The following is a 23,464-nucleotide window of genomic DNA, read 5'->3' as shown; positions in this document are numbered from 1 at the left end:
TAATCAAATCGTCAGAATCTCAGACATTAAAAATATTCTTTTATTTTTTTTTCGAAAAAGAGAGTTTTTGTTTTTTCTATGATACAATCGCAAATGATTTTACGTCTTCTATGGAAGCCTATTGACGAAAGAGGGTTTATATAACTGTAGTGACTAAAGTCATTCCTCGAAGCGGTACTAACCACATTTTTGTAAAGCCGTACGACCTTAAGCTCAAAGTCGTAGAGATGTCAACGCATCTTTTGGTTGAAGAAGAAGAAAAAGAAGAAGAAGAAAGAACGAAAGATAGGATCAACTTCAAAAATATGAAATTACATCGAATGATTAATAAAAGTTTCAGAGAATACAAAAATACGTGGATTAACGTATCTCGAAATTCATGAAAATCGACGTTTGAGAAGCTGCATCGAGATACGAATATAATCTCAAATAAATATCGTCTTACTTATTTTGATAAATATCGTTTGAAGAAATCAATCGAACTCTCAAAATAAAGTATCGATTTCCGATTTTGAAACAGTCGTAAAAGAGTCTACATACGTTATATCAACGGTTATATACTATAAATAATTTCGATGACTCGCTTTTAAATTGAATAAATACCGATAACTTGATCAAGGTTATTTATTATTCTTGTGTGACATACGTCCCGATGTTGTACATTTAACTGATTGAAAAATTATTAAATATATATATATATAATATTAAATATATATATTATTAAATATATATATTATTAAATATATATATATATATATATATATATAATATATATATATATAGAATAAAATTGTAATGAAAAGTCTCATCGTAATGATAGATGTAATGACGTCTAGACGATGACACATAAATGAAACTACTATATCTTTCTCTTTCACTTAATCCATGCGTAAAACTTTTACGTAACGGTAAGATACGTCGTATTTCGATAATTAACAATTTGTTTTGCGATCGACAAAGGTGACTCTTTGTTCGACACAAATACCTTACGTAAGCAGATAAACGTCTATATGCAAGCATATAGAAAAGATTAGGTTCTTTCAAATTTTATTTTTGTTTTTCGAATGGCTGTTTTCAATATGTTCGTACGAGTATCTCTATCTTTTGACAAACACGATCACACAGTTAAGTTTTTCGAGCGAAAATGCTTTTGATTCATAATTGATAAATGTATCTCATTTGTATACATTGCTCCCTATGCATCTTTAATAAACAGCGAAAAAATAAAGCATGGAAGCGATAATAATTCGAGCTCGCTTCAAATTGTAAATATTTCTCCTCATAATATCGAAAACGTCAACATTTTTCCAAGAATACTACCATATCTTTAATAAAGATATGGTAATTAATTAAAAAAAAAAAAAAAAAAAAAAAAAAAACAAGAAAGAAAAAGGAAAAAACATTCTTTTAAGGTAGAATAATGTTCACGGAAAGATACATATGATAGTTCGTTTATTATTGCATCATTGCAGAAAAATAATTATATCCAGAAATTTGGAGAATTATATGATTCAAATATTGTTTGGATGTTCTTAACAAAGAAAATAAACAAATATTAATATATTATATTTTAATTTGATACGAAAAAATAAAGATTTCCCGAGTACTCGGTGCATTATAAAAATAAATAAGGTCTAATTAAATGTATCAATATCGTATCGATATACTCTGCGTAAATGCAAGGAGCTCGAAACAGTAAGCAATCCGTTCGGAGAAACGAACTCTGATTATCTAAGGACGCGACAGCGGGGTCATTGACAAGAGTTAAGCCAGATGGAGCTATGGCCTCTCCGAGGCCAAGCGTAAAGATGAAACGGTGTCTCTTTTTGTTAGGATCAATCGATTTCCAAAAATAAAAGCGTATCGGAATATATAGAGCGAGGTATTGTTGTTTTTTGTGGTTGATCCTATGGTCGGATAGTTTTTATTTAAAATGGGTTAAAAGGTTGTAACGCGGGAGGGTGGCGTCGTGACACCGAACAACACTGCTCATGCTCCGTAAAAGCAAGCCTGCTAAGAGCCCGGAGAGTCGAGGCTCGTTTGTGAAAGGATCGATCGATCCAATCGGAATTCGACTCGTTATCGTAACATTTTGCATAACGATAAGCTCTTCTCAGTATATAAGAGAGGAAAGAAAAAGAAAAAGAAGAAAATTGAATCGATCGTCGTGAGAAAATGAAGAAATAAAGAGAAAAGTGGAAAAAAAGACGATCGCATGGAAAAGGAGTCGAGAGGAAACAAGTGGCGCTGGCATCGTCGGCAGTCAGAAGCCGCCGGCTGGGTTGATGACGGTGACGGTGGCGTGCGATGAGAACGACGCTTCTAGTGGCATCAGTCGACGTTCTACGCTCGTACAAAGCGGAGCTCGATGGCGTGCAATCTCTTGCGAGTTCCTCGATAGCCGCGTGCTCGAGTGAACTTGTCAAACATAACACGCGTTTTATTTTTTTTTCTTCGGGAATCGTCGAGTTTTTTTCCCTTCTCAAAGTTAATAAAAAGAGAAGATGATGCATGCCGATTTTAATATATCAAAATTCTACTCAAGCGGCTTCTACCGCGCGGATTATCGGACGAGCGACGCGCGCACGTAAAAAGGACTCTTTGCGTCCCTCCGATATAGAGAAAGAGAAAGAGAGAGAGAGAGAAAGAGAGAGAGAAAGAAATAGAGAGAGAGAAAGAGAGAGAGAAAGAGGTAAAGAAAGTGTAGTCCTTTGAACGACAATCATCGTCAGAATGGAACCCGCCAAAGATCGTCTCGCGACGCGTTATTGTGGATATCGTCTCGCTGTTGAGATATATGAAAAGAGTCTGGTCAGAGCAGATAGACCTGCTACTTGGTATCTCGCATCCGCCATCCTGGAAGAATTGGCTGGTCCTACGATAACGAGTACGGCCAGTTGTATACCGAGTATCACTAGCGCGACAACAATGATGACGTCGACGACGACTACAACGAGTTCAACTACGATGTCTATCTCAACGAGTCCCAGCATGCCATTAAGAAGAAAGATCGACTTCTCTTTTGCTTGTCCCTTTTGCGAAGGGACTTTATTTGAACCCGTCACCACCAGCTGCGGACACACTTTCTGCAGGAACTGTATGGAAACGGGAAAAAACTGTCGCGTGTGCGGTCAAAAAATTCTCAACGTCGGTCAAACGAACGTACTCGTGCAAAGGCTCGTGGAAAAGTGGTGGCCACGCGAGGCAGAGGCGAGCAAAGCGAGACACGAGGGCGACCTCCTCATAAAGGAGGGTGACCTGGCTCAGGCTCTGGATAGGTACAACCTCGCCGTACGACTCGGTGAGTACGTAAATGTGTCTGTTTTCCTATTGAACCCTCCCTTTATTTTTTTCCTTTCATTCCTTCCTTCCTTCTCTCTCCCTCTCTCTCTCTCTCTCTCTCTCCTCCTCCTCCCCTCCCTCCCCTCTCTCTCCCCATCTTTCTTCCTTTTGGAAAAGACCCTTGATCGTCTAAACATTTCAGCATAAACCCTTCGCACTACCAATGTTGTTCCCTTCGCGCGCGATTCCGCCAGGAATCAAGAGCGTTTCGTAAGGTATACGCCACGGTTACGTAAAGACCGTTATGAAACGCCAAACTTGGATAACGGTAACGTTTGTAGAAATCGCTTTGTGCGCGAAGATACATTCAATATATTTACGAGTTCGTATGCCCATAGCCGCTAAATGCAAATAATGAAGGAGGGACAAAGCATAATTACCGTGTTTTTTCTTTCTTTTTATCAATCAAGCTTTGATTTTTATGTAACGTATGATGTGTATTTTCAATATTTATTTCGTTTCTCGTAGAAGAAAAAAAAAAGAAAAACAAATCGTCGATCCTTCGGTACGAACGACTTTTATAAAATATCGATTTTTTTTGTTTTTATTTTTCTACGATCAAATCACAACGTCGACATAACATAATTTACTGCATAGTGTCGATAAAATTATCTCTTCGTTAAAGTAGTTCATTTTTTTTTTTGAAGTGCAACTATCGCGAAAAGTAACACGTGCTTTTCTTCTTTCACGCGGCACGACGGATCAAATATAACACGATTGTTTAGAGTCCAGTTTTACTTTTCGTTGTTCCCGCCTTTCAGTAAATTTCGCATTACAATTTTGATATTTCGAAATAATTCGAATTTTTTTATCCCCGATCCCATCGATGACCAACGATCTTCATAGAGATATTGTTGCTCGACAAACTGTCCATAATGCATTAGATGATTTGCGTCGTTTTACCTGGAAATATTATAAAGAAACTTATCTAACATCGTAAAGTCTCTTAAGAAACCATTCGATGAAGTCGAACACTTACGAAACTTCATTTTTTTTGTGAAAAGATATGAAAGATTAAAAAAGATGTAAAAAGATTTTAAAAGCTTTACATCGAACGTTCGATAATGCGTTTACTATAAGTTTAAAATTGGATAAAATTCTTTTTATATCGCATATATAATAAATTCTCTTAAATATGTAAATATTTAATTGTAAGAATCATCGACAAAATCTCTTATGATATTTTACATGATAAAAAGTGAATTTTAAAATGATAGAAAGAAAAAGAATTCCTTTTTGATTTTATAAGGAACATGTTAAGATCCTAGAAATATCGATGAACATTTAAGAAACAGAGAATGGCGCGAATAAGTTTACAAATTCAAACCAGAGAATCTTGCAGACGAACTACGTGTAGACATTCGCCATTTCTTCTTCGCGACTCGTAAAAGCCGCTTTTTCATCACCCTGGCGGCCTCTGGTTGACGACCTCGTCGCGAATAAACTACGCAAACTTCTCCTTTGTTCGAATTCCCAGACATTGAAATATCTCGAGTGCTTTGAAAAAGATCAAGACAGTACGATGACCGATCGAACGAGAGCACATCAAGGACGAATAGTACGTATTAATGATATTTTAAATAATTTTTTTCTTTCTTTCCAAGGGAAATCATTCCAATCGTATTAAATAAAAATATATTTCTGGACGAGACGTAAACGTCATGGAAAGATTTATCGTATTAAAACATTAGCAATTATTTAATGAATTCTCGAAAGAAATCCAATTATGATTTCGTTAAATTTTCACAGAAATGGCGGAGAAGTTTATAACGACTATATATATTTCGAAATGGTCGAGTACGCGAGCGCAGCAACCGAGATAGGTCGACGCACTGATGCAAGTCCAGATATAAACCTGATAATCGTTCATGGCCCCTATTTATACAGCAAGCACAAAGATGGATCGACTTCTACGATAATCCGTCCTTTATCCTTTCCAAGAAGTGAAGCTCGTGTCAATAATATTACTGATTTCTCTCTCTCTCTCTCTCTCTCTCTCTCTCTCTCTCTCTATTTATCTATCTATCTATCTATCTATCTATCTCTTTCATACAATAAATATTCACGAAGCTAATATCAATTAACGATAAATCAATGAATATTCTACATTTACAATTATTCGATCTATCTTTTCTCTTGTTAATTCTTCTAATTAACATGTAAAATTGAGAATAAAAAGAGAAGCGAAATAAATGCATGCTTAGCTTGGCGTAGAGTAAATTAATGTCTTGAACGAAAAGGGATGAGATTGCGTTCGAAAATGACAACAACGACTACAACTGCGACTACGACTACGATGACGATAAGTTCACGGCCAGTCTGAGACGGTGGTTATATAACGCTTTGAAAGAGGCTCGAATGCGTCGGTAAGAGCGGACTATTCCGAAGGCACAGCGTTCCTTCGTGGAGAGTCACGGTGGATGCACTCGGGAGACAAAGAACTCGAGTCGTTCAGAGAGAGTGCATCGTACGTATGCACGATGCATGTGTCTCTATGTGTATCTACCTACGTGTATACCGACTTACATATATACTTACGTGACGAGAAGCATGCTGTACGATCAGCTTTTCCACGTAAATTAAAAGCCCGTAGAAATTCATAGATTTCTCGGTCATCCTTCGAATCTGATGACAAAGATAATCAGAGGACGTTTGTCTCGAGGACGATTAGTCACCGTACTAAATCGTTTTATCGTGCTTGTTTTTCTTCTATCTAATCGCTTGCAAGTATCTAAAGAGAAAGAGAAAAACAAATTTATCCTACGAGACAGCGACAACGATCTATTTTCTTAATCTCAATTTATAAATGCTATTTATTAAATAAATTCCAATGTGTGAGGGATCCCTCTAATTGATTTAATATCACATATTCAAACTTAAAAACTTTCTTTCGATAATCATGGAAAACAATGAATTCTCAAATTCGATGTTTCTATTTGCATTTCCATCTGCTCGGACCACTTGGTTAACCCCAAACAATTATGTTAATAACGCTCTTCGATTTACATTCTCAACACCTAAAACGTAAGATTGCTTTCCTTGGAAAATCTTGTCCTGTCTCCTTTCGTGCGAATTCGATGTTACGATGGAACTCTGCCAAATTCTGGATATCTCTATCGGCCCTCCGATACACTGTTGCTCCTTCTCGTGAACATCCCGTGGGAGAGGCCGAATCCAAGAAAGGACGTGCCCGCGAATTCTAAAGAGCCAGTGTATTCTGGAGGTCAAGGACGTGCCCGTAATACGTTCAAACGATTCACGAAGAAAGCAACGCTACCGACCTTGCATTACTATGCGATCGACTCGTATATTTGGCGAGTAAGAAGCTCTCACTGACCTTCACGATAATTCCTTTGATAATGTTTTCCGATTGTAAGTCGACTTAACAATATTTCGAGATAAGAATCTCGCAACAAAAATCATCTTTTTTTTTTTTTTTTTTTTTTTTTTTTCAAATTTCGTTTTCTACGCATACACGAGGGACGTGAAAGTGTGTCAAGGTGCTTCGCAGAAATAAAATAAAAATTCGATGCGATGCGTTCCAAATATAGAGGCATAGAAGACTTTAGAATATTTCCTAAGGTTGATTTACTCGTCTTACATATTAACGAATTGTCTTCTGTTTAACAATTATCTGGCTTTTCTTTTTTTTTTTTTTCTTAACTAATATCTCGAAAAAAACATACAACTAACGTGTGAGCCTTTTTTTTAGTATCGATTTGAGAGCAGATGAGAATAATGTTCATTTTGAATCATTTTTTGATTCGAACGTTACCAATCATCCTTGTCTTTTATTCTCCTAGTAGTTAAGACAAAGATAAATCAACTTTGTTGAATTGTGTGAGCGAAAGTGGGTCGTGTCCTCGATCCTTCTGCGATCGTACCCATTCTTCGTTTGGAATTTTTCTTGCTCATAACGACACCTTATACGATTCCTTACGTGATTATAATATTGATCTTTAAAAATTATTGTTGTTACATTTTGCACGTAAATATGTCTCCAGTTATGAACTCCCCAAACTCTTTCCTTTCCATCATAAATGATTTTAATCGATTTTTTATTGTTCAGAGTTGTTCGAAAGATCACATAATGTTTAATTTATGATGTTTCTATAAAAAAAAATATATATATCAGAGGTGAACTAAAATTTAAAATCGCTTTAAATCAATAATTCAGTGGGACAAAATTGAATAAAAATTCTCGAAATCTTACTAATTATTATATTGTGTATATATATATATATATATATATATATATATATATATATATATATATATATTGTCAAAGAAAAAGATAGTAAAAATATAATTTATATTTTATTTTACAGATAAAAATAATATTTATTACTTTTAAATACGGGAAATTAACAAAAATTTTGTGGTCTATAAGTTTGCGCATCACTGCATTAAAATATACAAAACAATTGTGAATTCCATTTCTTCAAAGTTATTTTAATTTAAATCAGATATGTTGCAACTTCATTTACATTTGAATTTCCTGCAAAAGCATAAGAAACAATATTTGAATTTATTCGAAATACCAGGATTGTATAAAACTACTTTGGGATTATATAATTAACCCGAATGAAATTAATTCAACGTAGTATTCGCGATTTGTGTCAAGGTGAGAGAGCCACATTTTATGTTTCTTCCTCGTTTCGATCGTTCTCAATCTACAAAATTTTGTATCGAAAAAAAGAAAGAACAGTGATATGGTAATCATGATCCATTCGATCCTTCTTAAAACATATCTTCGATATTTTTTCTACATTTTATATACAAACTTTGTGTTAATTTAATGATCAAATAAGTTTGGTTTTAAGTTTTAAATAAGTCGGAACGACGAGACATTTATTAACACGAATAACAAACCTAATGAAATTGCTAAATAAAACGTGACAAAATTTTAATGAAAATCCATTTAACATGGAGGAAAGTCGATTAATCAGTTGGGATAAATAAGTTCGTCGTTCAAATGTAATGTGAAAATATCTTGTTAAAATAACAAAAATGTAAAAAGCATTCAACTAATGTCTCTTCGTTCGGTCAACGTCGTGCCAAGTAATGTTTGCCGTCTATATGCTTCGTACGTATAGATGTACGCATAGTTTCGACATAGCTAAGATTCTAATATGCGCAATACGCAGTGCGAACTACCGCTTCCTTACTGCGGTATTATACTGCGGGAGAAAACTAAGAAATTGTAAGGAGTATATGGAAATGGCAAATAACGTGACCTTCAAAGAATTTATTTACTTATATAAAAAATTTACACGTACCTATATATGTAACGAAAGAATCGTTTTATACACGGTCATACGTAATAAGTTTTACTCATGTAACTATCGTAAATCGATATATCCTGTTGGTCGACATATTCTTCTTTTACGATCGAGGCTAATTACTCGTTGCTCATTTAAAGCAACGCACAATGTCGGTAAATATATATATTTTAAACATGCTACCTAGAAATCAATACAACCGCACCATCTTTGAAGGTCTCTCATTTGTTTTCTTTTTTTCTATTCTAAACGATTCTGCGTTATGACCTTTGAGATTGTATACAAATATTTCAAAGATTTTTTACGTATATCTCAATAATAAATATATCGAACGACAGCTCTCGTTTTATCAAGTAATTTCAAATAATTTATTACGAACTTAAAAGAAAAAATTCGAGTTCATTACACGATCTTCTAAGTCTTATAATCTTTCAATTTCGAAATGAAATGAGAATCTTACGATTCTCGTTCTATCGTTCAACCGTATATACCTACTATTTACTATTGCTCTTTGCAATTGTCATCGTACACAACTACGCAACAAAAATATTAATAGTATTATATCACGTAAGTTCAAAGAATATGATTTGAAATTCATGTCTGGTCATGACATTAATCGGTAACCCCACGAACGTTCGATAAAGATGTTATTTAAAAAAATCAAAGTTGTTGTTCATTTTCAGCTTTCCTTACATAACAAATAACACTTAAACGTCAATTATTTAGTAAAAAAGATAGATTTTTTAATAGTCTCAGACGAAATGATTTTCCATTACGTTTTATATTACGTCGAATTCTATGAATTATCGTATCCAAATGGATTATATTATTTTTTGCGACTCGTTATAAGAAAATGACGTTATAATTTTGATATAGCCGAAGCGAAACATGAAATTCATCTTGCGGAAACGGTTGCGAATTGATCCGAATTTAAATAGGATTCTTGCGACGTGTGTCGCCCACTCTCTCTCTCTCTCTCTCTCTCTCTCTCTCTCTCTCTCTCTCTCTCTCTCTCTCTCTCTCTCTCTCTCTCTCTCTTTCTCTCTTTCTCTCTCTCTTTCTCGTCGTCGCTGTTACGATCTAAGGAAAATTACGTAAGGCGCTCGTTGATTCGTGCTTCGGTCTTACTCATTCGCCGGTTCGCAATTGCGTACGTCAATACCGTGATTCATCGTTTAATCCAGAGTTCCCGATTCCCATTTTTATTGACGAAATGCTGGAAATAAAATAATAATGTAACAGGGTGGTCAAGAAAAGTGAACGAAAGAATGACAATAAAAGGGGAGGAAAGAAAAATATAAATAAAACGAAGAAAGAGAATTCGTAGTCATCGTCGTCGTCTTTTTTCGTTTCGCACGATCGAATTTCTCCGATGAAAATCAACCGAAGTTTGTATCTTGTCTAAAGAAGGGAATACGAAGAAAAGTGGAACGTCCACTTTTAAGATAAGCTAACAACTCGCTCCTGATTCGCGATTGGTTTCACGAGAAGCTGGAATCCGTTTTTCAAGACCATTAACTTCGTTTCCTTTTTCAAACTTGTTCGCATCTAACGTAAGAGACGAAGTAACCTCCTTTTATCACTTTTTAGTAAAAAGATCTAATGGTGTAACGAGTTACGACATATCGAGATATTACCTCACAATCGATAGGTACATACTCGTTCATTACACAGGACTGGATTCCTTTGGATCGATCACCTTTTATGTAGACGCTACTTCGAAGTTACTTAACATTCAAGAATTCAACGATTTTAAGTATAGCAAGAAGATCATTATATACACTTGTTCGATAATTACTAGGCTCCTTTGATTCATTACTATTCGACTTCGTCTATTCCTATTAAGGATAACTCGATCGTTCTCAGGAAATTCGAATGATTCGTCTATTTTTACATAGATCGAAAAATACCAAATGATTTCTTTTCGTTTGCCAACTATAGATAATAAATGTTACCTCTTATCTTGTTATCTTTTTGAATAGTGAATTTTAGAGAATTATAAAAAATCACGTGATCTATTTGGTCGTTTTACGTAATATATAAAAAATACTGAGACTGATCGATATCTCGAAGTGACATCCACCAACGAGTACAAGCGTCACGATCTTCTCTTCTTCTTTATCTCGCGGTATTCTTTTAATCTCAAAAAGTTCGAATTGACTATCGACTTAATCGCGCTGCTTATCGACAACGTGTATGAATAGCAACATCCTTTATCACTGCTATCAATACGTCTTAGTATACGTGTGTTTTCTGTGTACCAAATTATGAGTGCGCATCTTATCGACACGAAAACGCGCGCGCGCGAACTCGCATTTACTTATGTAACCTTCTTCTTCATTAATACCGCCCGATGTTTCATCCTATTCGGGAAATAGAATCTATACGCAACGTAATCCATTAATTTTCTCGTTATGCAAAACTTTCGATTTGTTATCTACGTTTTATACAAGATTTCATCAGGATTCTATTACTATAGTGCAAAATATCGTAATAGAAAAGCATTTGTAGGATATAAGATATACTACAAATATATATTCTCAAAATCGTAGAAAAGAAAAGATTATTAGTATCTACCTAAATCGTTTAACATTTTTATCGTTATCGTATTATAAGTACAGCGTGGATTCTAAGTTCATAGGTGATTTTTTTTAAATTAATTACATTTATTCGAGATATTTTAGGCAAAATTTTTTCACACTGTAAGCTTAGTCTAGCTTGTAATTTCATAATTTGAAGGAAAAAAAAATTAATATCATAAGTCTCGAAAAAGAATAGTTGATCTCTAAGATTGTTTAGAAACTTTTGACCCGCCCTGTATTATCGGCTTGAAACAAAGCCTTCACTTTATCTTCATTTAAAAATGATGATATATATATATATATATATATATTAAATTTTATCAGTTAAATAGAGAAAGAGAAAGAAAGACAGAGACAGAGATCAATGGGACAGCGTGAAATGCAAAAAAGTGAAAATTTCTTATGACAATTTGGCGGGAAACGCCCAGTGTACAGAACGTCCAGAATACATATGTATGTATGTATATCATGGCCGGTCGATACGCGGCGGTCCAGTTACGTAAAAGGAAATAATAAGAGAAACCGGGGAGGCATATTTGTCGAGATAAGATAGAGAACAACCGCGGTCACGTGCTCGTCGTACTGTCAAACTCCTCTGTTATGTAAACTTTGAGCTCTCCTGGCGATTCGCCATCTGCCGTCGTCACCGTAACACCGAACCACCATCGGAGACTTCTTCGACTTATTTTCGGCGTTACGCTGATCTCTATGATACCTTCTTAACATTTTCACGAAAAGAAAAAAAAAAGAGGGGAAAAAAAAAACAAACAAATTTTATCATTCTAACTATGTACGATCGATATTTCACGCAAATTTTTATAATCGAGATCAATTCTTTATGAAAAATTTATGATCGAGTGGGCGAATTCGTTTCTACGCTTGGAAATTTTCTGATTATGAGAATGTTGTGATGATTCAGAAAACTATTTTATTAATCATCATTTCTCTTATCGTTTCGTTTATTTTGTTACCTTCTTCAGAAATATTTTTAACTGGGAACAATTTTTCGTACATATAAATTCATATATACATACATATATACATATGTATGGGTTCCAGTTTGTTCCACGAGTAAGGCGTGAGTTACACAACACACAAAGATGCTTTCCTTTGTACGTAATATTAATGAGTGCGTAACGACGGTTATTCGGCTTCGGCGAGCAATTCTACGCTATCGTCCGCAACATCTGATGCGGATAACGTGTTGTTCTTATCGTTACACGACCACAGGAAAGAACGTTATGCCTATGACTCGTACTCGTCTATCCACCAAGTGATAATTATTTTTAATTCATCGCCATAATTATAAAATCGTTAATAATTTCTTTCGATGTGAGATATTTTTCTTATCATGTTGTTCATTATAAAATCATTATTTTTATTTTTTCCTTAATTAATTCGTATTCTCTTAAAATGGAAAAGAGGAAAATAACAAAATAAATATCCTTGATTCTTTTAAAATATCCTTAAGTACAAGTATTATTATTCGATTTTATTTACTTCGATATCGATAATACACATAAATCCATTGTACGAACTAATTTACAAACAGCCAATATTTGAGTTTTCTTCTTGTTTTTTTTTTTTTTTTATTTATTGGCTATGGATCAATCAGAATGATTAAATCTGTAGCGTCATTGAGAGAGAAGTAGGAAATAATTGATAGCTCCTTTATGTTGTTATAATTTCACAATGTAATTTTTAACGCGGGAAAATCATGAGGGAGAAAGACTTCATTCATACTTGTTCTTGGTTGCGGCTATATCTAAATCTCAAGGGAATTTTAAGATATTCACTCATAAATACGACGCAGTTGTTAATGCGCTACTATACATGAGCGTTATGTATTCCTACGTTAAATTCGGGAACGACGAGATTAAACCGACGCGACGCGTAGCTCTTTCCTCGTTGCCAACTCTGCGTTCTGAGAAAGTAAACACTAGGCTACTACTGCTGCTGCTGCTGCTGTTGCTACTGCTACTATTGCTGCTGCTGCTGCTGCTGTTGCTGCTGCCGCTGCTGCTGCTGCTGTTACTGCTGCTGTTTCTGTTGCTGATACTACTCTTACTGTTACTGCTACTACTGGATCAAAAAGTTTTTATCTATACGATATCTCTTCCTTTTTCATTGGAAACTTTGCTGAATAAATTGCAGAATGATTCTGTGATACATTGTAAGAGAAAAAAATCTCTACGAAGTTAATGTAAATTGTTTTACAATGAAGGAATAGAAATAAAAGAAAAGCAAAAAAAAAAGAAAAGAAAAAAGAAGGATAAAGTGAAAAGTAAAGAAATCGGTGAATGTTGATACTTCATTAGAGAGATAGTAAAGGAAACGAAACGGAAACGTCGTGAATACCATTACGAGGAACGAAATAACGTTCAGAGCGATCTCTAATTTAATCTAACTTCGTTAAATTGCTCTGTCGTTATAAACGTGTATATGTATGTGTCTATAAATTCATATATATATATATACATATATATATATATATACATATATATATACATATATATATACATATATATATATATATATATATATATGTATGTATATATGGGCATAATAAAATCCGTCGTACGCCACGTAACGAGGATCTCGTTCGCTTTAATGATCGACTTGGTAGATCGCTTCGCAGATTTTCATTGACGAACAAATAGGTTAACGAAAGAATAATGTAACGGCGTATAGAAAATACAAATTTCAAGAGAAACAGAAGCACGTTGATTCACTCATGCATTCAAAAGACAAAATCGGTCTAACAATTCTATCGGCCACGTGGCCATAAGCGAATAAACGAATAGGCAGGTTGTACTTCGTAGTGTCTTCACGAGCCGAATCTATCTGCTGGTTAAAGATCGGCCGACCGATTACGTAACGATAGATTTATATAAATGGTTACGTTGACACTAGATCCCCGGCTGTAGCCGCCTCGGCCATCGTTATATTATCTAACGTAGAGCCGCCCCTCTACGATCCGGGTACATCAACATCTTCCTCTGCGTCTCGCTTTTTTACTTATTCAAACAATCTCATAAAAACTCTACAAATCAAATGTTATCACCATTTTACTACAATAACTGCGAAGGAAGTATCAGTAAGTTCTCTGCAATATTAGTTTTCTTTCTGTCTTTTCTTTTTTTTTTTTTCTTTTTTTTTTTTCTTTCCTTTTTTTTCTCGAATTTCATTGATATTATTTTATCGAAATTTCTGACTGATAATATTTCTTTTAGTTTCAATGAAATGTCAAATGTATCACGTTATTTCTTCCGGATTTATGCAAATAAGTAACAGATAGCTGATGTAACTCTTCGTAGTTTCGGTATATTTTACATATTCTTTTTCTTTTTAAATCTTTCATATCATATTTAATAAAGAATTTAAGTATGATAATTATATAAATAATAAATAATAAATATTAAAATTGAAAAGATCGATTAACATACGTGATCGATCTCGTTCATAATAAATTGATGATACGTAACGTAACAACGTGCATACATATAACAAAGTCGAATCGCGTAGCTGTATCGAAGATCCTCTCGCATAGTTGACCCCACCGAAATTTCGACTCCTCGTTGGTCTTTCCTCGGGCAAGATACTTTCGCCGGGTCGCGCAAGCGCGCGCGCGCCCGTCTCGCGCAGGGCTGACGTTTCTGTCAATTACATAATAAAAAGCGGTTATGTAAGGACGAACGCGTCGCATAAACGTGGCTAGCGCTCGACTTCTGCCCGTTCAAACGAAATTAATCATTCGATAGCGTGAAATCCTTTGTCGAAGTTAGATATCACATGAGACGAATACAAATAAAGAATGTATAGAGTAACGCGTGAAAATCTGGTGAAATCGCATTTTGACGTTACGATGTTATCGTTTCGCTCATGCGTTACACGTCTTTAGATGACATAAGCGCCCAATGGTGACTTGGTATACGATAAGTCGAATAAATTACGACCAATCAAGGGAAAAAGAAGGAGTAAAGTTGTTTTAAATATTACCAAATATGCTTTTTTTTTCTTTCTTTTTTTTTTTATCCTTATTAGTATTTTTATAAACTTCTTTCTCACTTATCATTATTTATATTCTTTCTGATAGCGTTTCACTCTATATTTCGTCTTTGCTATATAAGCAAATTTATAAATAGTCATTAATTCCGGAGAAAGTAACATGTTAAAATATTATTTTGAAACTAGGCTGAATATTGCTGTCATTATAAATCGGCCAATAAATAATATTGGAATTTTCAATACTTTATATCTGCATAAACAAATAAAACTGCATTTTACTAATTTCTTATTGGAAATTTTTACTGAAAATTAATTATTAGCTAAGGCAATATTATACTCCTAATACAATACTATTGTATACTATACTATAATATTGTTTATTTATTCATATTTCCATATATATTTATATTACAAATTTTAACATTACTTATTGACCAATCCCATGGATTATTAATGTTTTTTTATTTTTTAGTATTATTATTTCCTACTTTCTTATGATTTTCTCCTCGAATGAAATTTTATTACATCCTCTTATATTAAAGGAAACTTGATAGCATCCGAGTCAGCCATAGAACACTGCACCTGAAGAGGCACGATTCTAGAGAATGAAAGAATAGGTCAGAGACAGGCAGGAAACTCGATCGAACGGAAGCATCGTCGAAGGGGGTACTTGACCGTGAAAAGTGCCTTAAATTATATACGTATACATGTGCAAAGCACAACCAACAGCAAACTCGATGAGCACCACCTTGACGAGGCTAGGTCTGTTAACATACCTTCGAGAACGTTTCAAAGCATCATCAATAATCCGCCTAGAGAAAGTCGAAATCGTCTTGTTAATCTGGAAGAGATAAATGAAATAGAAATAAGTGATACTTGTCTCTAGTTATTTTCTCGTGATTTTAAAGAAATATGAAGAAAAGAAAACAAAAAAAACCCTGACTGAACGCGTTCGACTTTGTTTAAAAAAAAAAAAAAAAAAAAAAAAACATCGTTCGTTTTGACACAAACGAAGAAAATATCTATTACAGCATCGAAAATCTACCATGAAAATACGATAATAAAGGTGCGTCGAATTTAAAAAGATGGTAATCTTTGTTCTCAGAAGATTACGTACTTATCACTTCTACTCTTTAGTATAACATTGTATCTATTGACTTTGAATTTATATGGCATCTTTTAGACGATACTTCGTTCAGAAACAAATCGTAAAGACGTATCTTCGCTTGATATTCGGTCAAGCATGAAAAGTAGAAACGAATTGAAGATAGATATACATATATATATTTATATTATTATATATATATTTTATATATACTCGACGATGATACTGAACGTCTCGGATTCTATCGAGAAATGTCGAGAACCTACGCGCGTCGTCGAGTTTATAACTATACTCGATATCATTACGTAACGTTACTGTTTACAATAAGCTAGGTAAGTACGAGTCGACGAGACGTGTTAGCTGGCGATAAACAATGATTTCCTTGCTTATAATTCGCGGAATTGAATATATACAATGTTCGTCGTTCGTCCGCTTCTCTCCTCTATTTCTTTTCGATCAGTCAGGATTTACGCCCACTGCGTGCGCTATGTGACTTACAAAGCCGATTATATAGATACACTGGTAGGGAACGATCGAATACAACTTTATTTTCTAAGTTAAATTTCATTGGTCTTCTTCAAAATAATTTTCTTGCAAAAGGAATTATATTGGTATGTACTAAAAGATAATCATCGTATTAATAAACCCTTTTAAAAGTTTATACTTTCAAAATTTCGAACGTAACGCAATATGAAGTTGTAATTATTTTATTTATAAGAATATATTATGTAGTATACTTTATATAATACGTAAGAGATAAATATTTGTTTAAACCCGTTTCTCTGTTTTATAACATCTTTCAAAAAAAAAGAAAAAAAAAAAAAATGAAAAAAGCTCGATTCAAGTCGGTATGACATAATAAATAGACAAATGAAAATTACATAGTAATTTACATAACATTTTTAACATTCATCAATGTCCCATTATATAACTTATTTTCATAAGGAAACAAAAAATATGGATTGTAAACGACTAAACAATGATAGTAAGGTTTAATCTGACGATTCTATCGCGTAAACGTTTCGTAAGAAAAGACGTATCAACGTTGGCGATTTCATCGATTTTTCGTTTTTGTTTTACGTTCGTAGAGAGGATTCGATAATCAATTCTCGACCGGTTTCGTACAGTATTCCGATCATATGCGCGAATAACGAATAAAATGTGTTGCTTGACTTAACTTTTGCATCGAAAAATAATCGAAAGGCTAGTGAATAGAAATGAAGAAATAAATAAAAAAGTAAAGTGAGTCTTAAATGATTATGAGGACGCGTCAATGCATACGAATCATTCAATTTCTCAGGATGATGCAAAGAATTACGTACTGATAGAAATAGTTGCATATTATTTGGCAACTAGCGCCATCAAAGTGACAGTCTATTCGCTTCTTTCGGTGTTCGCTTGCCCACGTGTTGGATTCTATCGATCGTTGCCAGCTAACGAACGAAGAACGAAATGCGCGCGCCTCTATACTCACAACGTCGTAATGTAAATCATCATCGTGTATAGATTCGAAAATACATTCATAATTTGAATTACTTTTCCAACATTTTTCTGTCAATTATTAAATAATAGATATTATTGAAACAATACTTTTTAATAAAACGAATATAATAATAACTTATAAAATAAATATCTCTATTTCAAAATATTTATTTTGAACAATTAACATCCCTAATAAATATCAACGAATAAATTCTGTAAAGTATAATATGGATATTATTATCAAAGATCGTTTTATGATTAAATTTCAATTGAAATAATGATAAATATAAATATTTATCTATATCTACATATAATATATATTTTTTTATAATATGTAGGATAAGTATGAGCATTAGGATTCGTAATGGTAAGTTGGCAAGATTAAGGGTAGCTCCCGATTTTTGTCTTTTGATTAAAAAAGTTGACAAATGAAGAAGTTTGGGGTGTGAAAATGTAGGAAGGGCAAAACAGCGCGGCGGGAAAGTAAAATTCGTGATGCGATGCGTCGTAGGCTGATGCGCCAGCCGATGCGCCGAACGATGCTCGTTGTCGACTCGTTGGATCGAGTAGACGTCATCTGCCCCGACGCGGCACAAACAGCCAGCCGGTTACGTAAAGGTCGGTCACCCGGCCACGTTCTTCTCCGACAACGTTGCCCGCCATCGTTCCATTACCTCGCGCCCTTAACGCGTTTATTGTCGAGCCAATTTTGTCATAAATCGATACATTTATTTAATATCTTCCATGATATCTCATTTTTCCATTAATAGAAATGTCAATGAATTCATAATCGTCATTTTCATAAATTTTATGCATGTAAATTACATTTCAATTCGTTATAACATATAATTACATTTCTATAAATTTTATTAATTTATGACTTATACTTACAATCTTGTACACATGTTATATAAGTTGGGGAATATCAATTATTAATCGCACGCATTAATGATTAATTTAATAATTAGTTTAATATTTTTTATATTAATTCATTATGACCTCCTCATTGTATATAATTGTTTCGATCTGCACAGAGAATTTATTTTTCTTATACAATGATCCAAATACTTTTATTATATTTTATAACAAACTAATCATTAAGTGAAAAATTATATCGATTTCGTGATAGTTTACGTTCGTTCATTTATGGGTTATTAAGGGCTTTCCAATCGCAAAGAACGAAACAGACGGTCGAAGAACGGACGAAAAGAAATACTCGGTCGAGAAACACGCTATCATAGTTCGTTCCGAACGAACGATCGATCATCCGAAGCAAACCTTGGCATTCGATCATAGATAGAAAACAGAGCACGTCTATAGTCAACATCGCGACAACTATTGATCTTACTAATGAATGAACCTGTTCCGCATATTCTTCTCTATACAACCTTCTCCTTTTTTTATTTCCACAAAGTAGATAAGAACAAATAAAAATATGTTTCCTTTTATCGGTAATCTTATCAATCTTTCATTGCCGGATATAATTTAAATGTAATACGATTCGAAATTATCAGATAAAATTCATAGAAATGTAATATGTAGTTGAATTTTTGAAACTTTTCGATATGTTCGAAAAATTATAAATATCATGGAATATATTTAGTGAGTCCATTAAAAAAAAATGTTATTATATCTACAAAAAAATTATATACGTAATATAAAATTTAATTACCAACATATCAATGAGAATAATCGAATAACTGTTCTATTATTTCGATTAAATACGAACCGGATTGATCTATCGTAAAGCAAAAAGCTATCGCACTTTAAGTCTTAAGTTTTAACGAGAATTTCAATGAGTAGCATTCCGAGAAGCACGATTACAATCTCAACCTAACGTTATGAGTTTCTTAAGTGACGACAAACGTTAGAACGAATTTATTATGCGAGAAATGTTTAAGGCGCCATCACTTATAAGCTCCATCGCGAAGATATGTCATTACTACTAATAGCTATTTAACGATTAAGTGTATTTCAACTACTCGTACGTTTTCCAAGAAATCCTGTTTAAGATAAAATTTATTGAAATTTGTCGTGTCGTATCAACTATGAGCAAAAAGTTTGTTTGTCGTCTGGAAAATCGACTTCGCCATTTTTGCAATGCACTTTGAATCGTTTCATTCATGAATCAACCTGACGATCAATTTCGTTAAGAAATTTTCGATCGTTCGAAGTTATCCTTTCTCTCACGTTTCGTAGAAAAAAATCGACTCGTATAGTTTTCGATTTGTCATGTCCAACAGACGAAAAATATGCTTTCTTTCGATACTCGTAGAAACAGTCAAGGTTATACAATGAAAGGATCGATTCAAAAAAAAAAATATATATATATATATATATGTCTTGTTATAGCTAGAATGAGCTACCTTACATAAGTCGTTCTCCTATCTCTATAGAGATTATTCCTTCGATCGAGTCAGAAGAAAATATATACGTAAAAATGAAAGAAGTAAGAAGAAAAAAATTTTTAATCGATCTAATCATTTTTGATAATATAAATACAAATGTTCTAATTGAATATTATATATTAAAAATTATTTATACTCTTTCCTTTTTATGATATTCATATAAATTTATTAAAACGGATACGAAGTAACTCCTGTAATAATCGAATATTTCATTTATTTTAACAATTGGCATGAGCCGTCGGTGCTCACAGCGCGTGCCGGAAATTCATTCTCCACCAACATATAGAAAGAGTTCTCGCCACGAAGGCAATGACATTGCTCACAATGCCAGGATGCACTCCCGTCGTTTGCACCCGTCTGCCTCCGCTTGTCTCCGCGTCCACTCGACGTCACGCTCTCCTCGTCGAATCGACTCTTCACGGTCCACGCTTTCGAAGTACGCGTCTCCTCCTCTCTCCCTCCTTTTCGAACCGATCTCCTCATGACTCGCAAGAAACGCATTTAAACTATCTTCGTTCTTTGACTATATTTGGTCACACGTTGAATGTACAGGAAAAAAAGACCACTTGTCATGTTATAGATCATCTGGATATATAAACAATAATTAGAGAAACTATGAATTAGAGAAACTATGTAAAAATTTATTAATTCAAATAAATCATTTATTATTAAATTTATATCTAAATATATTATTATTCGCATGAAAATAAAATAATCGATTATGTACAAATATATGTCAAGTTTACATATGTATGATAAATAATTATTTATTTCTATATTGAAAATTATATGTAAAAAAAAAAAAGAACAATGAACATGGATAAATTGAAATAATAGAATAACAATAATGAACAACGAATAGTCACAATCGTGGAACCAACTAGAACTCGATGTGAGCCCATAAAATGAGAACGTAGAATCTATTTCGAGATAGGTACAATTAGAAAATAAAATTCATCGTCGTGTTAAGCCTCAGACCTATCGCCATACTCGTTTTCGTATCATATATAATTTGGCTTATTCGACCAAACGATTTCAACTTCGTAAGAACTAACTGAACTGCAGACAATCGTTCGTATTGCTTATGCCGTAGGATAGTTAATAGGCAATTAATATATGTTAGTAATTTATTTAATCGACCATATCGACCTGAATTCATACTTGGATAAATGTTAAAGCGTAAAAATATTGATCTTTAAGTTGTCTTAATCGATGTTAGATAACAAGTATTTTACCATAGTTCATAATTATCATGCTTAGAAAAAAATATCATTATAATATATTTATGCATAATCTATAATTTCTTAATAATTGATTGATCAAAGTAATTATTACTTTTCATTTATTTTACATTACAGTTGACGTATTTGATTAATTCAAAGGTTAAATTTTCAAGTTAATATATACGTCGCATATCGATAAGAAATGTCAACTTTAACAATTACATAATATCGATATAAATAGTTTCTCATAATTACAGAGAATACAATTTATTTTATCTTTGATTTTCTAAACAAATATATAAGAAAGCTTTAAACGAATTAATATTCTTGACAAGAAGGAAGGATGACACAGGTTCTACGACATTTCCTTTTGTTTCAGTGCCAAACAGTCCACTCCATCTTAGCAACAGGGCCCACGTCTTGCTCTTATTAAAGAGGCCGCAAGCATCTCTCACAGATGCCGATCAGGCGGTTAGGCTTAGGCCTGACTGGGGCAAGGTGAGCTTAGGATCTTTTCTGTTTTCTTTTTCTTTCTTTTTTTTTTTTGGGAAAGAACAAAGCAAACTTTTTTCGTGTTCTAACGATGATCTTATCGACAGGGTCATTATAGAAGAGGAGTAGCATTATCGGCTTTGGGTAGATACGAAGAAGCCTTTTTCGCCCTTTGCATTAGCGTTGCCATCGACAAGAATCCTCAAGTAGTACGGCACGAACTAACCAGGGTAGGTAAATATAATTTCCCTCCTTTTCAACTAGTTGGTGCCAAAGCGTAAGAGCCTGGTAAACATAAGAGAATAAAAGTTCTTCGTTAAAAACGATGACGTTTCCTTCGTATTCGTCGTTGTCAGTTTAACGACTAATCGTCGTTGCGATAGTCGTCAGGTGAGTTTGCCGCTTGTTATCAACTTCCTACGTTTTTTCCCTAACTGACCCTTAACTGTAATCTCTATATTCTTTTTTCTCTCTTTGTCACGAGTAAATTATCATTATTTGAATTTTTTTGTAATTCAACGAAACGTTCTGTTTATCGTAGCAATGTGCTTTATTATACAACATATTGTATCTCGTTCCTATCAATGCAAATGTATATTTCACGTAACGTTCGTATATCATTCTATAATAATCAAAATAAAATGTAAAATATTTGAAATCAAATTTAAGAATTAAATGATAAAAAAAGCGAGTTCACGAAACGAAAAAGAAAAGAAAGAGATAATAAAAATTTTAGATAATTAACATAATTTTGTAATTAAAATGATATGTTATATAAATTAAGAATTTGAATATAAATTTTTTTTTCTTTTTTTAGTTCTTGATTTTTCATGAGATATATATATATGGTTCAATATCAATCAATAAATTATTATTTTATTATCAAGAAATAATTTTATTAGCTGAAAACTTTCTCTTACACATATCTTACTGTTGATTCATATATGGGAGGTTCTTCGGTAATTATAAAAAAAAAAAAAAAACAAAAAAAGAAAAATTCTATAGCCATTCGTAAAGAAAGGAGTGAGAAAGATAAAATAAATGATAAAAAACGTCACACGAACCTTTCACTCTGCTCCTTTCGAATAGACTGAAAATTCTTTAAAAACATTCTTGCATTATCTTTCTAGGTGTTGCATAGAATGTTATTGGCCGATTTACGTCGGCAGAGCGTCATGCAGCAGCGCACACCGTACAATTTAATAGAAGGTGTGCCCCGCACGAGGAGCCGTCACCAATTAACAAATCCCAAGCGTAATCGACGTGCCGCGTTTAATAGTTCGGATTGCGAGGACGATAGTAGCGGTGGGGAGGAGGAATTCACACAGGTATGTCGTTTCTTTTCTTATTGTCCTTTCGGTTCCTTTTCTATTATTTTTATTATTATTGTTTCCTTTTTGTAATCCATTACTGTACTAAAACAGTAACACAAAAAAAGGATTGCCTTATTTTATTTTCACATATTTTTATTTAACCTTCATCCGTCCGACGAACTTTTGATAGGCTTGTGAACTATGACATGTCGTAATTAAAATCTAAT

The 23,464-nt window shown here is 33.5% G+C and overlaps 1 protein-coding gene and 1 long non-coding RNA gene across 4 annotated transcripts in view; one reads left to right on the top strand and one right to left on the bottom strand.

The window, feature by feature from the left end:
• Positions 1 to 1,888: 1,888 nt before the first annotated feature.
• LOC124951356 (LON peptidase N-terminal domain and RING finger protein 1) overlaps positions 1,889 to 23,464 on the top strand; it is a 26,104-nt gene continuing 4,528 nt past the window's right edge. The window contains exons 1-4 of one of the 3 annotated variants that reach the window (XM_047499644.1): positions 1,889 to 3,301; positions 21,812 to 21,930; positions 22,032 to 22,154; positions 23,055 to 23,252. In XM_047499644.1, the coding sequence (XP_047355600.1) occupies positions 2,734 to 3,301; positions 21,812 to 21,930; positions 22,032 to 22,154; positions 23,055 to 23,252 (1,008 nt within the window). In that variant the 5' untranslated portion in view covers positions 1,889 to 2,733. Of the gene's footprint in view, positions 3,302 to 4,761; positions 4,901 to 21,811; positions 21,931 to 22,031; positions 22,155 to 23,054; positions 23,253 to 23,464 lie in introns of those variants that run through there. The other 2 variants (XM_047499643.1, XM_047499645.1) reach the window with 2 other exon arrangements.
• LOC124951360 lies at positions 15,189 to 16,600 on the bottom strand. Its single transcript, XR_007101589.1, has 3 exons — positions 16,332 to 16,600; positions 15,991 to 16,055; positions 15,189 to 15,812 (listed from the first exon to the last, which is right to left on the bottom strand). It is a non-coding gene; the product is annotated as an uncharacterized LOC124951360 (long non-coding RNA).

Source organism: Vespa velutina, chromosome 8 (assembly GCF_912470025.1).
Source record: "Vespa velutina chromosome 8, iVesVel2.1, whole genome shotgun sequence".
NCBI classification, from domain to species: Eukaryota; Metazoa; Arthropoda; class Insecta; order Hymenoptera; family Vespidae; genus Vespa; species Vespa velutina.
The sequence above is the reverse complement of the archived record's forward strand: the minus strand, read 5'-3'. Positions and strand labels throughout refer to the sequence as shown.